At 39.7% G+C, this 23,866-nt stretch overlaps 1 protein-coding gene across 10 annotated transcripts in view; it reads left to right on the top strand.

The window, feature by feature from the left end:
• The window catches only part of Ryr3 (ryanodine receptor 3), a 598,743-nt gene that overhangs the window by 386,917 nt on the left and 187,960 nt on the right, over nucleotides 1-23,866 (top strand). For all 10 annotated transcript variants that reach the window (XM_045155998.1, XM_045155993.1, XM_045155990.1 and 7 more), the window contains one exon: nucleotides 12,409-12,544. In XM_045155998.1, the coding sequence (XP_045011933.1) occupies nucleotides 12,409-12,544 (136 nt within the window). The remainder of the gene's footprint in view (nucleotides 1-12,408; nucleotides 12,545-23,866) is intronic.

Raw genomic sequence — 23,866 nt, 5'->3', positions numbered from 1 at the left:
AAATTGAGCTATCCTCTACTTGGACTGTGAATGGAATTCCTACTGGTGGTAATGACTAGGGGCTGCTTCGCCTACAGCTTTCCCCCCTGCATCTCATGGAAACATCTTACTTGACTGGATGGCAGGCAAGATGAGCAATGTATTTCCTAAGAATGGAAAACTATCTTATGGGGGCTGGGCAAGGAGTTAAAAAGTAAAATGTCATCTACCCACCGTATAGTAGGTTCTGGAGCATGAGGGAGGAAAGCACCTGGCCCTAACAAGATAGGGCCACTCACAAGGGCTGGAGAGATGGCTTAGTGATTAAGCGCTTGCCTGTGAAGTCTAAGGACCCCAGTTCGAGGCTCGATTCCCCAGGACCCACGTTAGCCAGAGGCACTAGTGGGTGCACACTTCTGGAGTTCGTTTGCAGTTTCTAGAGGGCCTGGTGTGCCCATTCTCTCTCTCTAACTGCCTCTTTCTCTGTCACTCTCAAATAAATAAATAAAAATAATTTTAAAAGAGAAAGAGCCACTCACAGTAAGTGACAGCTGAGGACTGAGCCGAGCCTGGGCAGCAGGGGCTCAACAGGGACAGCATCATGTGCTGGACAGTAAGAAAGCTGGAACAAGTGAAGCACGGGGGCACGCAAGCATGGTGAGGAAGGATGTGGCGTGCTGAGAAACTGGACTTTATTAATAATGGAAGTGCCCATAGGTTGACTCAGGTGACCTCCAGAACAAGCCCTTTTATTACTGTTCTCAAGTTATGGGTAATGAAGGCCTCAGTGTGAGTGACAGAGCCAAAAATCCAGAGTCTGGCTCCAAAGGCCATACTTGTACTGGTTACAGAACCTCAGGAGACGGTCATGAGTGGCAGAAGCTACAAGGGCTTCAGGAAGGAGAGCAGCACAGTATGGTATGAAGCTTAGAAAACATTTTTAGAAAATTTTTAGAAATGTTTTGAAAAACAGAGAATTGACTAGAACAGAAACAAGTACTAAGACAAGAGGAATAGTTGTTAGAAGTATTTTCAGTAGTCCCAACATGAAGGGTGCTGGCTTCAGTTAGCATGGACACAGTGGATAGGAGAAGTGCTGAAACCCATAGGGCTGGAAAAGACAAATAGCAACCATTAGCTATTGAGTTCCCCACTTTTTCCTCTAAGATGTGCTGTGGGTAGCAAAGAGGTACCCTGAGGCTCCCAAATGCTATGTAAAGTGAGGAGCTGGGTGCATAGTGCTTGAGCTCAGGAGGTTCTTGAGATGCAGGCAGAGCTCATAGAGGGCAATGGGGCTCTACAGGTATGTGAGGTCACTCCCAGGCCAGGCCTGCACCAAGAGGAGTAACATGACTGAGTCAGGGCCTGAGGACCACAGCCACCTAAGGCAGTCATGGTGAAAAGCACCCTCCAAACACCAGGAGAAGCAGCTGAAGAAGGATTGAGTTGGAGGGGGACCCAAGGAAATGTGCCCAAGAAGCTGAGATGAAAAATTAGGATACATATTTTTTTCTTTTCTTCCTTCCAAATGGCTCAGAAGAATGAAAGAAGGAGGAAGTCATAATTTTTTTTTGATTGAATGCTTACTGCAAAGATGGCCTTTATCTATTTGAGATGCCATACAAGCAAGTGATATTACCACTTGTGAAAATCCTGCTGGCTCAACCTTGGCAGGAAATCATTGGTCAAGCTGTAGAACCATGTCCAATCTGTTAAAATGAGATGATAATTTCCCAGTACTAATTTATTGAAGTTTGAGTTAGGAAATTGTTCCAGATGAATTTAATCATTGAGGGCCTATCATAAGCCAGACAGACAAAATGCCTGTGTTTATGCAGCTTATTTCTAACTGGAGGAATTGACATTGTGTGACACCTTCTGGGGCCACCGTCATAATATTCCATAGACTGAGTGGCTTAAGCACTAGCAATTAATTTTCTCACAATTCTTGAGCCTAGATGTCCAAGATCAAATGTTGTCAGACTTAACGTCCTGTGTGAGGCCTCTCTCCTTGGATTTCAGATGGCCACTCTCTTGCAGTGTCCTCACGTGGCCTGTGTGAGCTCCCTGTGGGGCTTTGTATGGCCAAGTGTCTTCTTCTGATAGACACCACCCCCTCCAACAGCCTTCATCCCACTGAATTACCTCCCTCCAAACAGTGACATTCTAAAATGCTGAGAATCTGAGGTTCTGTTCAGGTCAGCCCATGACAGAAGGCTCTCTTTTGAATTGGTCCTCTCCTTTTGTCCTTTAAGGTGTTTTGCAACAATCAAGGGAATTTTTTAAATAATAATAATTCTAGGCAAGACAAAAGCTGTAAGTAAAAACATTTTCATAATTTTGTTACAAAGTAAACATGCTGTTGCACCTAATTGAGTCCTTAATAGACCATTAAAACTAAAGCCAAAGTCAAGATAATGATCTTTTTTAAAACTAAGTTTTTGGTCAGCATATGAATAAACAGGTTACATTTTCATGCATGTAGAGTGTTCTTATCCACTTTTGCCCTGTCTCCTACATGCCCCTCCCCATCTTGCTGAACCTCTCCTTCCTCCAAATAGTTCTCCTTCCTGTTTTATGACATGCATATTTCATTGAATTCCTGTTCCTTCCTCCCTTTAAGCTTCCTTCTGCCCTCACATAGCCCTGTCTGCTTTTTGCTCTACATGGATGTGCACATGTATATAAATGTAAATCTGCCTTTCACATATGAAAGAAAGTATAGTATTTATCTTTCTGAGTCTAGCTTTCATTTTTCTTTAACAAAATTATCTCTGATCTGATAGGAAAGGATCTATTTATTGACTTATCAAAATAAGACTTTATCAAATAACTGATGGCATAATGAAATTAAGAGAAGTCAAATCTAACTTGAAGTTCACTTTTTAAATATCTTACCACTTTATTTTGTTTATTTGAGAGAGAAGGACAGAAAGAGAGAGAAAGAACAGGCATGTCAGGGCCTCTAGCCACTGCAAATTAACTTCAGACACATGCACCACTTTGAGCATCTGGCTTACATAGGTTCTGTGTCCTTAGGCTTCGCAGGCAAGTGCCTTAAGTGCTAAGCCATCTCTCCAGCCCTCTAGAGTTTACATTATAATTGACTCTGCCAGTTGCAAGAGAACTAACTGAAATTGCCACGGGAAAACTTGAGAAGCTTCTCCACTAGGCTTTTTGCTGAAAGAATACTACCTTCTACACACATGTCCCATGACACACTTTGGTTTTTTGCATGATAGCTACTATCTGACTTAGGGGTCTACTCATGACCTCAGACAAACTCCATTACTCATAAATTTAAATAACCATATTAAGAAACAGTGTTTGATGCTAGAGAAATGGTTCTGCAGTTAAAGGTCCTTGATTGATTGCCAGCCTAGGGTCAATTTCCTGGTCTTTCATGTAAAGCCAGATCTGGTATTGTGTTTTCAGTGGCAAGAGGCTCTGGCATGCCCATGCATGCCCCCCACACACACACGTGTGTGCACATAAATACCAGTTTTGTGAAAAGTAGCTACAAAATCTTCATGCAACAAGGCAGATCCAAGTTTATTATTTTAATAACCAGTTTTGAGCCTCAATCCATCTTCTGAAGGGATGCTGCTCACTGAAAATGCTGAGCATCCTCTGAAGAGGGTAAGCCAGGAAGAGTAGAGCTGAGCCTGCTTGGAGAGAGGAGCAATAAGTCTCCAGGGCAACCTGAAAGGGAGGAGAAGCTTGCTGCTCCTTTGTCATTGGTTCTGAGCCACACCTTTAATTGGGTCAATGTTGGGAACTTGTCCAGGTTTGGTATAGGGACAGAATGGCAAAATTCTGGCAAATTCTGTAGTTCTTCCTCATCTGTCACCACAGGAGTCAGGTCTATTAAAATAAAGGCACTGACTTTAGTGTACATTGAAATGCTCTGAACCTGTAGTACTGGAAATGCTGTCTCCTTCTGTTTTATGTTCATGTGTCCTAACATGGTAAGGGAAAAATCAAATCTGAGCTTCAAGCAGAATCATATCCTTATTGGTTTAGAAGGGAAAACAGTAAAAACAGAGTTTTATTGAGTTTTGCCTTAGACTTATTATTTTTAAAATATAACATTATGTCACATCAGCAAGTATGTGAGTCACATAAATTAATTAAGGGGCTGGGCAGATTGCTCAGTGGTTAAGGTGATTGGCTGAAAAGCCCAATGACCCAGGTTCAATTTCTCAGTAGCCATGTAAAGCCAAATGCACAAAGTGGCACATGCATCTAGAGTTCATTTGCAGAGGCTAGAGGCCCTGGTGAGCCCCCCTTCTCTCTCTCCTCTCTTTATCTCTCTGCTTGAAAACAAATAAATAAACATATTAATTGATCATTTATTATGTGTCAGAGCCAGATATTTTAAAACATATATATATGTTTATATATATATATATATATATATATATATATATATATATATATATATATATATATAAAGACTGGTGAGATGGATCAGCAGTTAAAGGTGCTGCTTTCAAAGCCTGCTGGCCTGGATTGGCTCTAGGATCAATTCGCCAATAATACCCACACACAATACTCATACACAAAGTGGTACATGTTTCTGAAGCTTTTTGCAACACAAGAGGCCTTGGCACACCCATTAATTCATAACTCATTTCTCTCTCTGTCTCTCTCTCCTTACAAATAAATAAAAATTTTAAAAATATAAAAGACACCATTCCTTACTTTAAGGATTTTTTACTTTAGTATACTTTATTTAATATAATGTGAAACTATAAAAGTTAAACATTTTTTAAGTTTGAATTCTATAAAATGAAATTTTCAGAAAATAGTACAACAGTTAGTAGATGAATGAGAAGCAGCATTTTGAAACCAATTTTACAATTGAGCAAACAACATGTTATTTCTAAATTTTATTTAAAAACACACATCACATCTGGGCATGGTGGCACATGCCTTTAATCTCAGCACTTGGGAGGCAGAGGCAGGAGGATCACCATGAGTTAGAGTGAGACCCTACCTCGAAAAAAATAAAGTTAAATTTAAAAAAAAATAGACAGATAGATAGATAGATAACAAAGTGACTTTTGAACTAGGAAAGAGTGCATTACTTCATTATGTTTCCCTTTCTACCAAGAGCGGCCACAGCTTTGAACATCATCACATAGAAATACCCAACTCCCAACTTATTTGTTAATCTTTCAAAAATGACTCCACAAACGAGGAAGAAAATGCATAGCATGTGCTTCTGGTAACATGGGATTTTCTTTAAAACAAAAAGACAAACACAATTTAACCCCACCATGCCCTCCAGCACCAAAGAGCAAATGAACAAAATCCTTAATAACTTCCTTCAACTCTGATGAATATTTTTCATGTGTCTGTTCCTTTAATATTTAATTCTTTGTCACACAATAGGCCAGAGTTTGCATTTGCCTGAATCTCTTCAAGACAGCTGACTGAGAAGCCTGCCATGAGTAGGTATGCCAGTCAACACTGCCCTTCCTGAGGAACAATTTTTTTTTTCCAGAGCAGGAGAGTTCATTGTGATGAAAACCATGACTACTTGCAGCAAAGACAACAAACTACAAAACACACCAACCTGCTGCAAATACTAACTAGAAGATAAATGACTATCCATTATCACTAATACTTAACATGCCAGAAACCCGGTATTACCTAGGCAGAATAAGCAATATTTTGTTGTTGTTGTTTCGAGGTAGCATTTCACTGTAGCCCAGGCTGACCTTTGTAGTCTCAGGGTAACCTTGAACATGGCAATCCTCCTACCACTGCCTTCCAAGTGCTGGGATTAAAGGCATGCACCATCATGCCTGATACAAGCAGTCTTTGTTTGAGTTTCATGAAGATTCAATTTTAGCAAATTCTGAGGGCTTCATTGTGTAATTAAAAAAAAAAAAGTCTTTAGTTCTGTGAAAGTACAAACTATAGTTTAACTAAAGAATACTCCAACAGTGCCATATTCTTTACTATTCATGTCATTAACAATCTCTTTGTAGTATTAATTTTTGTGGCAGTTTTTATCCAAAACAAAACAAATCACATAATCATGCAATTCTACATATTGAAAATTGTGCTTTGGTTTCTCTTCAGATTGAATAAATCTTTCACCTTTTATATACTGGAATAATCAGCTATCAAAACAAGCAATACAAGCAGATGAAAATATTTTCAAAAGGATATTAAACCAAACACAGTTGGAAGAACTATAAACTCAGATTAGTATAAAATCAGTTTAAAGGGAAAATCAAATGGCTTTTGGGAAAACAGATGTTATAGTAGGCTAAAAATACACAACTACTGAAAACAAGAAAAGGGCCTGTGCTATTTAGATGCAAGGGTAGATCTTGGGGGTACAGTTAGTAGCTTAGTTGTTTTCTAAACATTCTTAATGTTATGAAAACAACCCTAGTTGACTGTCTCTCTCTCAAGTCCTTCACCACGTCCATTCTAGGAAAACAGCTGACAGGGAGAAGGGGGGCTGGGATAAATAATGGTTAGCATAGAGTTGCTCTTTTGATGGCCCCAACAAAAGAACATTATTTACAGACAGTTCTAATTTCCTCCCTTACAGCTACATTTGGGAAATTTTGAGTTTTTTGTAAAGTCCTTGTCTATAATGCTTGACAGATAAAGCTCTGGGATTAGACAACACAAAAGTATTTTTACACAGTATGGACTTTAAAAACTATGTATGTGTATATATAGTTTTTATTTTTTTTTTAAATTTTTAATTTATTTATTTGAGAGCGACAGACACAGAGAGAAAGACAGATAGAGGGAGAGAGAGAGAATGGGCGCGCCAGGGCTTCCAGCCTCTGCAAACGAACTCCAGACGCGTGTGCCCCCTTGTGCATCTGGCTAACGTGGGACCTGGGGAACCGAGCCTCGAACTGGGGTCCTTAGGCTTCACAGGCAAGCGCTTAGCCGCTAAGCCATCTCTCCAGCCCATGTATGTGTATATATAGTTTTTAAAGACATTCTTTCTTAAGTATTATCTTTCTTGAAGCTCAAATGCTTAATGATGTATTTTAAAGTGTAATTTACTGAATTTAAGACATAGTCAACATGTTCATAAAATATATAAGTACATAGTTTGGTCATTCACACTTGCTTATCCTTAATGTGGGCTTGTTCGTCTCTAAGAAATTACCCTGGATTTTAATAAAGATCTACTATTTTTGCTATCAGGGAAAATCTCTGGAAAGAATCCATCATAGGTATTTAAGATATTCCTAACAATCTTATAATCATGACACTATTCACTCTGTACCAGTTACAATGCCCAATGTATTCGAACAGTAATAATAATAGGAAGCAGCATACTAGGCATCACTTTTTAGTACAAATAGCATTAATGAGTAGCTCATTGGCTTTACCAAGAAGCTACCTTCATAACAGTGTTGACACTATATTGACAAATATTAAAGTACAAAACTCTCTAGAAGCTACTATTAATTGGAATTTGAAATATTTTTCAAATGAAGCAGGTTGCATGTTTGCTGGATGTTCAATGTTTTATTTAGAGGAAATATTACATAATAAAAGGTGAGACAGAGGGCTGGAGAGATGGCCTAGCAGTTAAGGCACTTGCCTGTAAAGCCAGAGGATCCTGGTTCGATTCTCTAAGACCCATGTAAGCCAGATACACAAGGGGGCACATGCATCTGGAGTTTTTTTGCAATGGCTGGAAACCCTGGCGTGCCCATTCTCTCTCTCTCTTTCTCTCTCTCTAATAAATAAATAAATAAAATATATTTACAGAAATTTTTAAAGGTGATACATCACAAAAATAGCAAAATACAACACACAAAATTCTGAATGGACTTTGGACATGTTTTGTATTTACCTCTGTAAGCTATCAAGTTTTGCCTTTCTATCTTATTCTATTTGGTAATGTTATACATGCCAAATTAAGTAATTTTAATAGAAAATTGGTATAAAGTCACTTGAATAGAAAGAAGTCATTTTATAAACATGCTATAGTCCATAATGGTACAGACAAACAAAAGATATATTTTCTTTCTTTGTTATTTTTATTTATTTATCTATTTGAGAGAGGGGGGGAGAGAGAGAAAAGAGAGAGAATGGGCACACCAGGGCCTCCAGCCACTGCAAATGAACTCCAGATGTGTACACCCCTTTGTGCATCTGGCTAACGTGGATCCTGGGGAATCAAACCTGGGTCCTTTGGCTTTGCAGGCAAATGCCTTTACTGCTAAGCCATCCTTCCAGCCCTATAATTTCTTTCTCCTAAGTCATATTTAGGAGAATTGGAACAGTAAAAGTGGATAAAAGCATATAAAATTAACATTCATTGTGATATAGGATGATGGCCAAAAATGAGAAATATTACTGCCTATACTAATAATCTTTAGAGCCTATCTAGAGCTTAAGGGACCTGGGCAAGTTTTAACGAGAACTGTTTGCTTTACAAACTGTAAGAACAGGTGGTAATAGCAATGTTCACAAAAAAAGCAAAAATTTTACCTCTTCACAACCAAAGCAACATAGATTATATAATCTCATCTCCCAAGATATACTTCCTATCAAATGCTATATAACAGCATCTCAAGCTCAATCAGCACATTAACTGACAAAAAACACTTATCATTATATAGAGTTAACATAAATATAAATGTAATATACATAATATAATGTATTATATTATATATTAACATATTTATATTGATATAATAATATATAATAATAATATAATATAAATGGGGAAAGTATTAATAAGAAGCAAACTATAGCTGGAATTACAACAAGGTATAGCACACAAGATAGATATCTAAAGTCAAGCAACTAAAATCAAAAGTGATGATTTAAGATGACAAATTATTAGGAAACTGTTGAAAGCCTCTATTGTAAATACAACCAGAAACACCTACACAGAATTTCCTGCTTCGTGTTACTAACCATAAGGAGCACCCACTTTTGTCAGCATGTATTACAGCCATCACTTACGCTTGTTTACAAATGGCCAATTAAGCAGATTAGGTTGCTACTGGCTGATTGTTGCAACACATAAGACAGTATAACATAGCACACAGTATCACACAAAAGGTTTCTTTTTTTTTCTAATTTCAAGTTTACTAAAACTTTAGCAGTACAAATTATCCAGGGAGAAGATTATCAAAAGATCAACTCAAGGAAGTCCACATTACAAAAAGGACAAACGCAAAACAACCCCAAAATAATGAAAAGACCAAATAGGAGATTAAACAGCAAGTCTCTAAAACTTAAAATTTATGACAGGAAGGAAGTTTGCACACCTCACTCACCCACTTCTGTCTTCAGCTGTTCCAAGGCTTGGTTCATGATCAATTTTTTATTCTTGTCATGTACATGGTCATTTTCTTGACCCTCAGATTTTTAGTTTTCTTTTACAACTGAGTTCCTTGTCTTCTCACCCTCCCAAGTTTTCAGTGTGGAGGACTTGAATTCACTGTCCTGGCTGCTTTGTTTTAGTTTTGACAGGGACTTAGATCTCTACCAGCCTTTCTCACCCTGTTATTGTTTGAGCTATTATGATCACAACTTTTAGAGTACATCTTTTTCTCACCCTCAGAATTTTCTTTCCTGTGGGAACTCTTACTGTCTTGATTGCTATACTTTTCTTTATTTCGACACTGACTTTCTTCTCTCTCTGAGCTCAGTAAATCTCTCCCCCCTCCCTCCTCTACTTCTCTATCTGATCTTCCTGGTGTTCTCTCTCTCTAGGCTGTGGACCCTTCCTCTGTATCTATGATACTCTGCTTCCACTGCGATCTCTGTCATGGCTTCTGGATCACACTCTTCTCCTGTCTCTACTTCCCTTGTTCTACTGTTATAACTGTGTTTTACTTAGATCATATTCTCTACTCCTGGACTATGCCCATCTATCCTTTTCTTTACTTTTGCTATAATCATGCTCATTGCTTTTTGACTGTAACTGTTGAGACTTCTCTTTATTTCTGCTCTTTTCCTGATCTATTCCTTTAGAATCACACTGTTTTTCTTTAACATTCTCATGATCCCTTTCTTTACTCCTTGACCTCATTCTCTTCTTCGTGTTTGCTGTATTTTGATCCCTTTCCTTACTCTTGGACTTCTCTTTAATTGTTAATGGCGATGTTAAAAAAAAAAAAAAAAAAAAAAAACCACCAGGGATGCTGGACTTTTATTCCCATGGTTCCATTACTTTAAACCTTTAAAGTGGGGAACAACACTAAGACACCAAGGACAACTGCTCTCCAGTCCTTTCTCTCATTTGTGTGTCATGCAGTTAAGTTCCAAAGATGCCGCTGTCGGCTTAGTAGTGTCACCAGTCAGCGCCATGAACCCTCTCTGCCACCGCTGCCCTGCTTGGTCCTTTAAAACACTTCAAATCTAGAAAAATGTGCTAAAGCCCCCACTAACGGCCTCCCTTCCCCACAGCCCTACCTGGCATGGACGGGGGAAAAGAACGACTCCGAGGATTTTACGGCACAGCAAATTCTCTTCTCCACATATACATAAAACATCAAAGGCAGAGTAAGAATTACCATTGCATTTAAACAGAGACCTATTTGCTGGCCTCTTTGCCTGATTCTTGGTGAGAAGTAGACAGAGCTTAAATCTCTTCAGGCTGAGATATTTTGATCAGTGTCTGGTAATCCTCATGCAAAGAGAGCTCTACCAATCTTAACTCTTAGTCTGTCTTGTCTGGACATCCCAACCTTACTGGCTTGACTTTTGACTTTTTGCTGAAGCTGAAGTTAGGATCACTGATTACCTAAGAGCCCCCTATCCCATCTATGAACATTTAATCTTGCAATGCTTTGGTCCAGCATTGGTTCCACAAACGACTCCTCTCATAACATTACTTTCTAAATGCTTAAAAGCTATTTGGGCTTATTTTAAAATGGCAAGCCCCTTTTGATGGAATTGGGAACACTGGGAACTGATGGTTACTCTCACTAAACAATAACAATCAATTTTGTTGATTACTTGGAAACAAAAGTGGGTTGAAGTTTCTGGCTACAAATCTATTGAATTGTTTAAAAGTCTTGGGCTCAGTTCCAAAGAAATAAGGGTACATGCTGGGCCTGGATTCTTGTCTTACCTGTCATCCCCAACTTTCTAGAACAAAAAGGGTCCAAGATATATCTAGATTGTAGTAAATGTCAGTAAAGGCAGGAAACTTGAGATGGGCCTATGGGTCTGGAAAGAACAGGCTTTAAGAGAAAAGGTGGAGAAGACAAGAGAATAAAGTGGAAGGAGTATAATGAGGAAGGACAGGGTAGGAAGATGAGGGAGGAGAAAGGAAAGGGAGAAAATCCACCCCGTATGAAAGCATGTCACATTGTAAGCTAAAAAGCCTTGGGTTCTCTCTAGTGTCTAGAAAAGATCCTCAAGTTCCAAGCTATCTCATAAAAATCTTTAGCACTTTTCCTGGCCTTAAACATTTATTTATGACTCATTTCTCCCCATTTTTATGTAGACAAAACATGCATCAATTACCACATTAACACTGTTAAGTGTACATGGACACTTTTGTGATTCATGCAGCCATTCTCACACCTGTCTCCATAAACAACACTGTACCCATTTAACAATTATCCTCCTCAGCCCCTCCCTATGAGTCCTGGTTACTACCACCTCCTTTCTGTCCTGGGGTTAGACTGCTGCAACTACCTACCATAAGGATAGTCACATAGCTTTTGCTTTTCTGTGACTGGCTTACTTCCCTTAGCCTATGTCCTCAAGGTTTACCCGTGTATGAACTTGGCATGTGTCAGTATTTCCTTACTTTCTTCAACTGGGTAGTAGTGTACTGTCTGTATGGACCACACATTTTGCTTATCCATTCATCCACTGATATACACTCAGTCTGTTTCCACATTTCAGTCACTGTTGACAAAGCTGCTATGAATATGGATTGTACAACTGCTCTCTCAAGGTCCTACTTTTAATTTTTTTTTTTGGTATATACCTGAATGTAGAGTTACTTCATCATATGATAATTCTATTAAAAATAATTAGGGGCTGGAGATTTGACTCAGCATTTAGAGTACTTACCTGGAAAGACATGAATTCAATTCCCCAATACTCACATAAATCCAGATATACAAAGTGGCACATGCAGCTGGAGTTAATTTGCAGTGGCTAGAGGCTCTGGCACACCCATTCATGTGTGCTCACTCTTGAGCACTCTCTCTCTCGCTCTCTTTCTCCCTCTCTCTCTTTCTCTGCTTGCAAACAAATAAAAACATTAAAAATATTTCAGGAGAAATCATACTGCTTTTCATGGTGGCTGTACTATTTTACATTATCACCAACAATGCCCAAGGATTCCAATTTCTCTTTATCCTTACCAATATTTAATTTCTGTTTCTTTTTTTAAAAAATAGTAGTCATCATAATGAGTGTACCAGACATTTACTTTTGTACTGTTCTTGACAGGTGGTAACCTACTTGGCAGGCTGTGGCCTACAAAGCTGCCCCATGCTTCTGGCCAAAGGATACCCTGATGTTGGCTGGAACCCCATTGAAGGAGAGCGCTACTTGTCATTCCTGAGGTTTGCGGTCTTCGTGAACAGTGAGTCCCATATGTTCCATGCCTTTCAGACCCAGGATGGCATAATTATGGCTCCATATGAGGAAAAAGATCCTTTTACTGTTTCCTGTCAAGAAATATGATAGACTCTGAAGGTGTTTGACAGCTGGTAAGAGAGCTCTCAGGGACAATCAAGTAGAGGAGGATCAGGATAGAATCTAGTGACAGAAATGAGCCTCAGGTCCAGCAAGAAACTCACTGCACAGGCTTGGACATGTCACCTGTCTGTACCTCTTCTCCTGTCGTCTTACCTGTTTCACAGTTAATTTTAACTTGTGCCTTCATAGCCATAGAGTATTGTATGAGTGTGTGCATGCATGGATGGATGGATGAAAAGTTCAAGAACAACTAAATAGCTATTAAAGATAACTAAACTAACATGTGAAACATTGCTGTGACAATCTTAAATATTACTCTCAATATAAGTCATCTTCCATTATTACTGAACCCCAGCTTTAACAAAACTCATTGTACCAAAGCATTGTGCCAAATATTGAATAAAGTAAGTAGACTACTTTCTTTTAAAATTATATTGTCCACCAAGATTTGTTTTATTAAGTAGGAACTTTCTATGTAGAAACCCTGTGGTTTGTACCATTCACCTCCTCCCTGACCCCACCCACTGAGGGCCCTCCTCAGGGAGTTACTAGTATTCGCCATGGGGCTATAGGTTATGTACTGTGAGAGCAGCAGTCAGTCATTGGGCATGGGTATACTCCTTCCCACCCTGGGGTTCTTACACTCTTTCTGCCCCTCTTCTACAATGTTCCCTGAGCCTTGGCAGGTGTGTTATAACTATACTTTAGTGTTGAGCTCTCAACAGCTTCTGGATTTCCCCTTTGATAACATTTTGAGTTTCCTTAGTGTCTATCACCATCACCCAAGCAAAGGTTGTCAGGCTCACCATGACAGCAGCCCTCTTGCTTAACGTACATTCCTCTGTGTTTCACCTGGACTGATGTGTAAAAGGTGGCTCATCTAATGATAGGGAGTTGGCTATCTTTTATAGTCATGTCGGTATTTTTTAGATGTTCCTGGTTTTCACTGTCTTCTGTAAATGAAAACAGATTCTCCAACAGAGAGTGAAAATAGCATAAGCATATTAAAGATAAGTATAGCTAATAAAGATTTAGATGGCTGTAGCCTCTCTTTTGGCCAAAGACTTGTTGGAATTTCTCACTGGAGTCCATGGCCCTCAACCCAGTTGGACTCTGACTTGGTTCCTACTACCAGCTATGAGTTCCTTCCTACTGAGCAGGTCTCTTAGCTAAGTGGAGAGCCATTGGTTACCCACATAGGCTAGGTGCCGCTGTTGCACAGGTTTGTACACTTGTCATGCTGGTTAGTGTCATATAGCAGGGTCCCCTGCTTGTTAACAATATTGGTGGCCATTTTCCCCCAGCAACCAATGGAGCATATTCCAGCAATATATAAGCTAGCTGTCAGGAAAGTGGCTTACTTCCAGATTCTAGCATGATATTACAATGTTCTGTGTCTGCAGCTTGTGGTATCCTAAGAATAGGGTCTTACCTTTTTACCTCATGTGAGTAATTAAGTGCTTTTACAGAAGCCTATCTTGTTTTGGGGACCTTGTAGGTCTCTCCAACCAACAGCTTAAGGTGGGGTATAAGCTATTTCTGGTACTGTGAGTTACAAGCCAGAGCCAATTATTTTTAAATTAGGCCCACCCTCTCCAGAGTACTTCTGTCCAAACAATACCCCCATATTCCTATTGAGGGTTATATCTTTTAGTTTGATATCCAGGAGAAAGGTTTTAATGGCACTAATTCATTTTGGCTATAGTTTTGTGTATATATCCCCCCACTCCATTTTCCTTCCCCCAACCCTTCTGTCCCCATTATCTGACCCTTGAGTTGCTATCAGGTATGCCTGCAACTCAAAGCATTCCTGGTTAGGAACCACAGATACTGAGTATCTACCTTACCGCTGAGTAGAATTCCATTGTGTATATGTAGGACATCTTTATTATCAAATCATCAGACAGTGGGCATCTGGGTTGATTCCAATTCCTAGCTACTGTGAATAAAGCAGCCATAAGCATGGTTGAGCATGCATCAAGTGAAGAGTAGATCCTTTAGGGTAGATACCCAGGAGAGGAATAGCTGGGTCAGATGTCTACTAAGTTTTACAGTGACACTAATTCACTCATATTAGAATTACAATTACGGTCTTTCTCCCTTCTCTGCCAGTTTTCAATTTCAAACTTCATTGACTCTTCCTGTATTTGTATCACAGCCTTACTAAGTCTTGTTTTCTTTTCTCAAGGCCAGGTTTGTAGTTTCCTCTAATAGTCTGTTTCACTTCCTACCAGAATATTTCAGAATTATCACAGAATTAGTATAGCAATAAAAAGAGATGTGAAGAAGGGATTCTGAGAATTCAAACTACTTTCCAAATTACATACATAGTCTGCATGAGGGAGAAACCAGGAAGAATTTATTCATCTTGACTACTTCCACAGTGGAGATAGAGAACTTCATGAACCATTTACTGTAGCTGTGTTAGAATGGGTTTGAAAATAAAAAATCTGCTCGCTGTGCTCCCATGTAGATTGTTTGAATTCTAAGTCTCACATTTGCTGGTTAAGTACAACCATAATGAGCTAAACTGTACACCAAAATATTATATTTGCTCCCTTTATCCCCAAGTTGTTTTGTGTATTTTTAGCATATTCTTTGTAGTACAATTTCATAATGTAACAAGCTCTAGTAAACTGGAAGACTTGGAGGCTTTAATGTAATACTATATTTTTATAAGACAAAGACCATATTTGTTTATGGCAAAGGACAACAGCTACTTTCAAAGAATGCACAGACTTTTAAAGGGGAGTATATGAGGTATAGATCTCTAAAACATAAGTTAATGGAGTAAGACAGGGAAAGAATGCTGAAGACCTTCAAGACGGGAAGCTCTTGGAGAAGGCCGTGTTACAGATGAACCTGAAGGGTGAGGTTTTCAGGAATAGAGATGCAGGCGAGGCCATCCAATCAGTGAGAACCATGTACAGTAGCCTAATAGCTAAAGCATGCTTCTGTCCGGGAAATGGCAACCTGTCAATCAGAGGGTGGAGCCACTGTGGATGGCAGTAGTAAAGGATGAAGGCTTGAAAGGTAGGTAGGTGTCTACAGCCATACCACCCTGAACATGCCCGATCACATCTGAAAAGTAGGTAGGTAGTTAATTAGGTAGGTAAGCTATAATAGGTAAAATATAAATGAGCAGATGAAAAGTTCAATATTGATCTGATGTATAGAAAATTAAGAAGCCTTTTTAACAGGAGAGAGCTTGGCAGGTATCACTGGTAGATTCTGTGCTTACATTAGAATGAATTATAATGGTGAAGGGAGGAATGAGTGGGAGAAATACATTAGAAAGAAATCACAGAGAAAGAACTTATAGGATTTCTTGGGGGGGTGATGATGGCTGAACTTGGGTATGTTGAGAACACAAGTACTGAGCTCAAATCCTAGAAGAGAGATTAGAAGGTAGAAATTAAATGAGGTTGAAAGAAGGAGAAAATGACTTATTATATATCATCATAACCTTAGTTTGGGTCAAATCATATTGATTTTACAGTTTGCAATCCTCAAATGGAGATACCCTTATTTTGCTATTAGGATAGACATAAATAAGTAAGCAAATGAAAATGGCATAGGTTTGAAAAACATTTGTAGCTGAAATTATGGGGAATAGGTTGTCATGGAGGACATTAAAAACAGACATACAGAGGATAAAAAAGGAAAGAATAATTTTGTATACTTGCCAGAGGAAGAGTGATTTAGTTATACAGGTGAGTTTTCACTACAGAATGGAATATCTTAGGTTCAAAACTGGCTCTACCACTTACTAGAAATGTGAACTGAAGCAACTTAATAAGGCTTTTATAGCCACATTCTTATTTAATATATAAAATAACAATGATGATATACTCAGAGTTGCATTAAGGTATAAATGAAATAATCCGCAGTAATCTTGATTAACACAGTGCTAGAAATACAGTAAGCCTGAAGCTGTGTAACTTATCATTGTTACTCATGACCCTTACTAGGAGCTTTTGAAATGGGATGACTCTGACAAATAGATTCATCAACACTTCAAAGCACTAATCCTTAATATATAAAAAGTAATTTCCTATACTATTAATTTATTTTGATCATAATTCCCTCCTGTTACCTCCTCTTTTCCCCACCCTCATTCCCCTTCCTCTGAATTTCTTCTTCTGTCCAACTAGTCCCTCTTTTACTTTGACGTTTCTCTCTTTTTTCATTGTGTGTGACCCACTGATTTAATTATAATGCCTTTACAGCATGAGTGGGGGGATCATTTGACAGAACACATGCAACTACCAGTGTGTACACTACTGAAGAAAATGTCTCTTCTCCCCTAGCAACTACTAACTTCCAGTAACTCATCATGGAGAGATGGGGGCCTCATGACCCACTCCATCCATGACAGAATGTTGATGGTCCCAATATTGTGCAGGTCTTGTGTAGGTGACAACAGTAGCTGAGAGGTTATGAATACAATGCCATGTCTCGTCCAGGACATAGCATGCCACAGCATGCCTCCCATCCTTTAGCTCTTACATGCTCAGTCATTATTCTCAGCACTTTAATGAGTTTTTGAGTTGCCCCAATAGTTACCACCAACTGCAAAAGGAAGCTTCTTTAACTAATGGTAAAAACAGCATTGTCATGGGAAGATTTTCCCCTGGGGACATGTGACACACATCTTCACCCTAAAAAGGGCTCAGATGGCAGACCAAAGTATGATTACACCAATACCAACTTGGTGAACCAATAGGTTTATTGAGGGTGGTCACTTACAGAGAATAAAAAGTGGTTAGTCTTGTTTTTTATTAGATAAATATGTATATATATCATAAAATATATATTATTATATAAAAATATATATTTACTTGAGAGAGAAATAAGCAGCTAGAGAGAGAAAGAGAGAGAGGGAGAGAATGGGCACATCAGGGCCTCTAGCCACCACAAACAAATGCATGCACCATCTTGTGCATCTAACTTTACTTGGGTATGGGGGACTCAAACCTGGGTCCTTAGGCTTTGCAGATAAGCACCTTAACTGCTAAGCCATCTCTCCAGCTCTTGTTTTGTTTTTGAAGTAGGTTCTCACTCTAGTCCAGGCTCACCTGGAATTCACGATGTAGTCTTGAACCCACAGTGATACTCCTACCTCTGCCTCCTGAGTGCTGGGATGATTAAAAATGTGCACCACCATGTCCTGCTGAGCAACCTGAGACTACATCGTGAATTACAGCTTAGCCTTGACTAGAGTGAGACCCTACCTCAAAAACAAAACAAAACTCTCAGGGCTGGAGAGATGGTTCAGCAGTTAAGGCACTTGCCTGAAAAGCCTAATGACCTGGGTTTGATTCACCAGTACCAATAAAAATAAATAAAAAATAAAGAGGGGTTATTTACAGGAACTTGGGATTCCCAAAGTAGCCACTTTGATGGAGATTCCTGTGTCAAAATTACTCCTTGGATGCTCCACCCTCAGCCTCAGGAGGAGGACTTACTTACAGAGCATCAGGACCCCAGAGCAGACTCACCATGGCGAAGTCTCATCCCACCCTGAATGAAAACTTCCCTGTGGCTGCTTCTAGAAGCTCCTTGTACCTGTCCAGGAGTATGAGACCACAGAGCAGCACTTTAGTGGGGCTCACTGTGCTAGGACTACCCCCACAGATGCTCCTCCCTCAGCCCCACAGTGAGGGCTCACTTACAGAGCCTGAGACCACAGAACAGCACCTCACTGGGGCTCACTGTACTGGAATCACCCCCATAGATTCTCTTCTCTCAGTCTTGGAGCAAGTGTTTTACAGAGCACGGAGACTAGAGAAGCCATCTAGATGGAGCGCATTGTTCCAAGGTCTTTTCCTTTCTATGAACTCTGTCTCCCCCCCCCCTGAGGTCACGAGATCTTGTGCTTTATTGTATACAGCTGGCGTGGAGGGGGTGTCTGGTGACTTTCTCCACACCTTCTCTGGTGAGTTGACCCACTGCTTTTGATAAAGCCAGCAATAGTTGTTTACACTTTTCAATAAGGAAGAAATTTGCCATACAACAAGCATTAATCTATGGGCATAAACAAATATTTAGAGGGCAGTTTGATGGACACACATATTCATTTAGCCAAGCAAAAGTAGAAGATTCAATCCCTCCTAGCCCACTAACTTCCCCAGTCATAAACTTTTGACTAGGTTTTCAGTGCTAGAGACATGAATTATCTCCCATGAGACAGGCCTCTAATTCAGGTGTCAATTGTTTACTCCCACAATAGTCATACCACTATTGTACCAGTGGGTATATCATGCCTGCTTTACATAGCATGCAGTGTCTACTACTGGGCAAGACTGTTGATGACTTTATCCCTTAGCAGCCTACATGAAACTTTCTAGCACTATGACAGCTAACCAAAAGGGAGGAGGCTTCTGTCTTGGTTACAGCTAGATTTCTTGGTGTCCTGCAGCTGAAGCAAATGGTGTCTTTAGCAATAGTATCTTACCATCTAGTTCTGGTGGAAAACAAAAAGTGGTGGCAATGGTAGCCTGTATTGTTTTGGGGATCTCTGGTATCTCACTGGGATGTATCCAATCCCTGTCACTGAGATTTTCCATTAATAAGCTATGGCTTCTTGCAACTTTATCCACCCATGCAGGATACTTCTGTAAAATTCTTTTTTAATTATATCTTTTAATTAGCTAGCAAAGAAGTAGGATTTTATAATGCTTATTCATACATCTTTAGTTTTGATTACTCTTCTCCCACCCCCTCATCTCCTCCATCCCCCAACCACTATCCCCACATAAACCTTTCTAACACAAGTATTCTGACTCTCTATTTTCATATTACATGTATTCTACTATCACCTCCCCTTAAGCCCTCCACCCAAAGGATAATTTTAAAGGACTTTTTAACTACTTTTATGGCCTATGCTCAGCAGAGCAGCTCCTCTGGCCATCAGTGAAAGAGAAACGTAGTATAGGGGATCAAGGTAGATGAACAGAATATTCATGGTGGATAAGAGTGAGAGATTTTAGGTGGTGATGGATGATGATAATGAATAATAAAACTGTTTTGTGGTTGATAATGGGTGATGCAGGTGCAGGTAGCTGATGGTGCTAAATGATGAGAGAGTTTATGGTGGATGATAGTGAGTGATGGGAGATGACTATTTTATTTTATTGGCATGTTCATAGTAGAAGATGGTTAATGATACTGATGACAATGGATGACTATGGGGATGATTATGGTCAGTGATAGTGTATGATAGTGGGCAGTATGGAATGATGATGGTAAATGATGTAGGAGTTCATGGACGGAGATGGTGAGTAATGGTAGATGATAATTTGGGATTATGGATGTTCATGGTTGATGGCAGTGAATGACAGCAAAGATAATGGATTTTTTTTAATTTTTTATTTATTTATTTGAGAGCGACAGACACAGAGAGAAAGACAGATAGAGGGAGAGAGAGAGAATGGGCACGCCAGGGCTTCCAGCCTCTGCAAACGAACTCCAGACGCGTGCACCCCCTTGTGCATCTGGCTAACGTGGGACCTGGGGAACCGAGCCTCAAACTGGGGTCCTTAGGCTTCACAGGCAAGCGCTTAACCGCTAAGCCATCTCTCCAGCCCGATAATGGATGTTTATAGGGGTTTTCATGTGGGTAATAGTGAATGATAACAATTATGGGATATTCATGAGGGGTGGTGGATACTACTGGATGGTGATGGATAATGATGGTGAATGACAGAAGTATTCATGTTGAGTGATGGTGCATATTGGTAGAACATAATGGTGAAGGATCAAAAATCTCATGGATAGTGATAGTGAATACTGATGGTTGATTTTGGATCATGAATTGTTCATGGTGGGTAACTGAATGATTGTGATGATGATAGATAATTGTGGTGTGTTCATGATGAATATTCAAGGATTATAACGGTGATGGCATGTGGTGGTTTGAATGTGGAGTACCTCCCATAGCCTCATGTGGTTTGAATGCTTAGTCCCCACTAGTGGAAATTTGGAAGATGGAGCCTTGCTGGAAGAGGAATGTAGCTGGAGGCATTCTTTAAGGTTTATTACCCCAGCATGTTCATGCTAGCTAACTTACAAGGACTACTTCCATCCTGTTATATAACAGCCTCTGCTTGTCCTATGCTTTCCCCACCAGGAGGAAACTCCACCTCCAAGCTATAAGTGTAAATGAACCCCTTCTTCACATATGTTACTGTCAGGACTTTTTTTTCTCAATTTTTATTAACATTTTCCATGATTATAAAAAATATCCCATGGTAATACCCTCCCTCCCCCCACCCACTTTTCCCTTTGAAATTCCATTCTCTATTATATCCCCTCCCCATCTCAATCAGTCTCTCTTTTATTTTGATGTCATGATCTTTTCCTTCTCTTATGATGGTCTTCTGTAGGTAGTGTCGGCATGGTGAGGTCATGGATGTGCAGGCCATTTTGTGTCAGAGCATGTTGTAAGGAGTCCTACCCTTCCTTTGGCTGTTACATTCTTTCAGCCACCTCTTCCGCATTAGACCCTGAGCCTTGGAAGTTATGATCAAGATGTTACTCAGTACTCTAGTCACTTCTCTCCAGCACTATGATACCTTCTGAGTCATTCCAAGGTCACTGCCATCTGGAAAGAGAAGATTCTCTACCCAAATTGAGAGTAGCATTAATATAAGGGTATAAATATTAAGAGAAGTGCTTACTGGGAAGTTTGATGAGAATAGTATATACAATTATCCAGACATCAGCAGATGTTACGCCCCTAGGGCTCATGACTATACCTGTTTTAAGTATTCAGTATCAGGGATGTATTCCCCCCCCCCCCCATGGAGCGGGCCTCCAGTACAATTGGAGGGCAGTTGATTTCCACCATGACAGATGTGCCACTATTGCACCCCTTGGCTCATTTGGCCAGGCTGGCCAATTATAAGGCTCACAGTGTCCACTGTTGAGTATCTTCACTGGTGGTATCTCTTTCTCCCATTGAACTACATGTAGAATGGCTTCTTCCAGCTTTCTTTCAGCTGGTCTATATGGAGGAGGTTATCAGCTCAGTTCCAGCAGGATTTTTCAGTGGCCTTGCAGCCCAAGTATATGGAGTCTTCAGCAATAGGGTCTTACCATCAATTCCCGGTGGGAAACCAAGGGCCTCTGCAATGGCCTATAATGTTTTGGGGGCATCAGGGACCTCCCTGGCCAACAACTCACTGGAAGTATCCCAACCCTGGCACTGAAAGTTTTCTAACAACAATCTATGGCTCCTAAGTGTTCCATTGTCCAAAACCAGATGATTCCATATGATTTATTTTCATTCTCTTAGATTTGATTAGCCCTCCCTCCACCTTTCCTTTACTCAATCTCTTCCCCTGATCTCACTTTGGGCATTTTCACCCCCATTTATATATTCTTCTACTTACATATATACAATACCAACCTATTAAGTACCCTCCTCACTTCCTTCCTCTTCCCTTTATATCTCCTTTTTAACTTACTGGTCTCTGCTACTGAGTTTTTTCCTTCTCACACAAGAAGCCCAATCATTTGTAGCTAGGATCCACATATGAAGGAGAACATGCAGCACTTGGCTTTCTGGGCCTGTGTTACCTTACATAGTATAATCCTTTCCAGATCCATCCATTTTCCTGCAAATTTCATAACTTCATTTTTCTTTACCGCTGAGTAGAACTCCATTGTATAAATGTGCCACATCTTCATTACCCACTCATCAGTTGAGGGACATCTAGGCTGGTTCCATTTCCAAGCTATTATGAATTGAATGGCAATAAACATGGTTGAGCATGTACTTCTAAGAAAATGGGATGAGTCCTTAGGATATATGCCTAGGAGTGCTATAGCTGGGTCATATGGTATATCAATTTTTAGCTGTTTTAGGAACCTCCACACTGATTTCCACAATGGATGGACCACATTGCATTCCCACCAACAGTGTAGAAGGGATGCTCTTTTTCCATATCCCCGCCAGCATTTACGATCATTTGTTTTCATGATGGTAGCCAATCTGACAGGAGTGAGATGGAATCTCAATGTAGTTTAATCTGCATTTCCCTGATGACTAGGGATGTAGAACATTTTTTTTTTATTTTTTTTATTTATTTATTTGAGAGCAACAGACACAGAGAGAAAGACAGATAGAGGGGGAGAGAGAGAATGGGCGCGCCAGGGCTTCCAGCCACTGCAAACGAACTCCAGACGCGTGCGCCCCCTTGTGCATCTGGCTAACGTGGGACCTGGGGAACCGAGCCTCGAACCGGGGTCCTTAGGCTTCACAGGCAAGCGCTTAACCGCTAAGCCATCTCTCCAGCCCAGAACATTTTTTTAGATGCTTATACGCCATCCATATTTCTTCTTTTGAGAACTGTCTATTTAGTTCCATAGCCCATTTTTAATTGGCTTGTTTGATTTCTTATTATTTAACTTTTTGAGTTCTTTGTATATCCTAGATATTTATCCTCTACCAGATATATAGCTGGCAAAGATTTTTTCCCATTCTGTAGGTTGCCTCTTTGCTTCATTCACAGTGTCCTTTGTAGTACAAAATCTTTGAAATTTCATGAGGTCCCAGTGGTTAATCTGTGGTTTTATTGCCTGAGCAATTGGGTTATATTCAGAAAGTCTTTGCCAAGACCAATATGTTGACAGGTTTCCCCTACTTTTTCCTCTAGAAATTCAGAGTTTCAGGTCTGATGTTAAGGCCTTTAGGCCATTTGGACTTAATTCTTGTGCATGGAGAGAGAGAAGAATCTATTTTCATCCTTCTACAGATACATATCCAGTTTTCCCAGCACCATTTGCTGAAGAGGCTGTCTTTTCTCCAATGAGTATTTTTGCCATTTTTATCAAATATCAGGTGACTATCGTTACGTGGACTTACATATGGGTCCTCTATTCTGTTCCACTGATCTACATAGCTGCTTTTGTGCCAGTACCACGCTGTTTTTGTTACTATGGCTCTGTAGTAGAGGTTAAAATCAGGTATGGTGATACCTCCCACCTTTATTTTTGTTGCTCAGTATTATTTTAGATATCCGAGGTTTTTTGTGAATCCAAATGAATTTTTGGATTTTTTTTTTCTATTTCTGTGAAGAATGCCTTTGCAATTTTGATGGGGATTGCATTATATATGTAGATTGCTTTTGGTAAAATTGCCATTTTCACAATAGTGATTCTTCCAATCCAAGAACAAGGGATCTTTTTCCATTTCCTAGTG

Source organism: Jaculus jaculus, chromosome 8, assembly GCF_020740685.1.
Source record: "Jaculus jaculus isolate mJacJac1 chromosome 8, mJacJac1.mat.Y.cur, whole genome shotgun sequence".
In the NCBI taxonomy this organism is placed as follows: domain Eukaryota; kingdom Metazoa; phylum Chordata; class Mammalia; order Rodentia; family Dipodidae; genus Jaculus; species Jaculus jaculus.
Note: the sequence above shows the minus strand (reverse complement) of the source record. Positions and strands in the feature narration are given on the sequence as shown.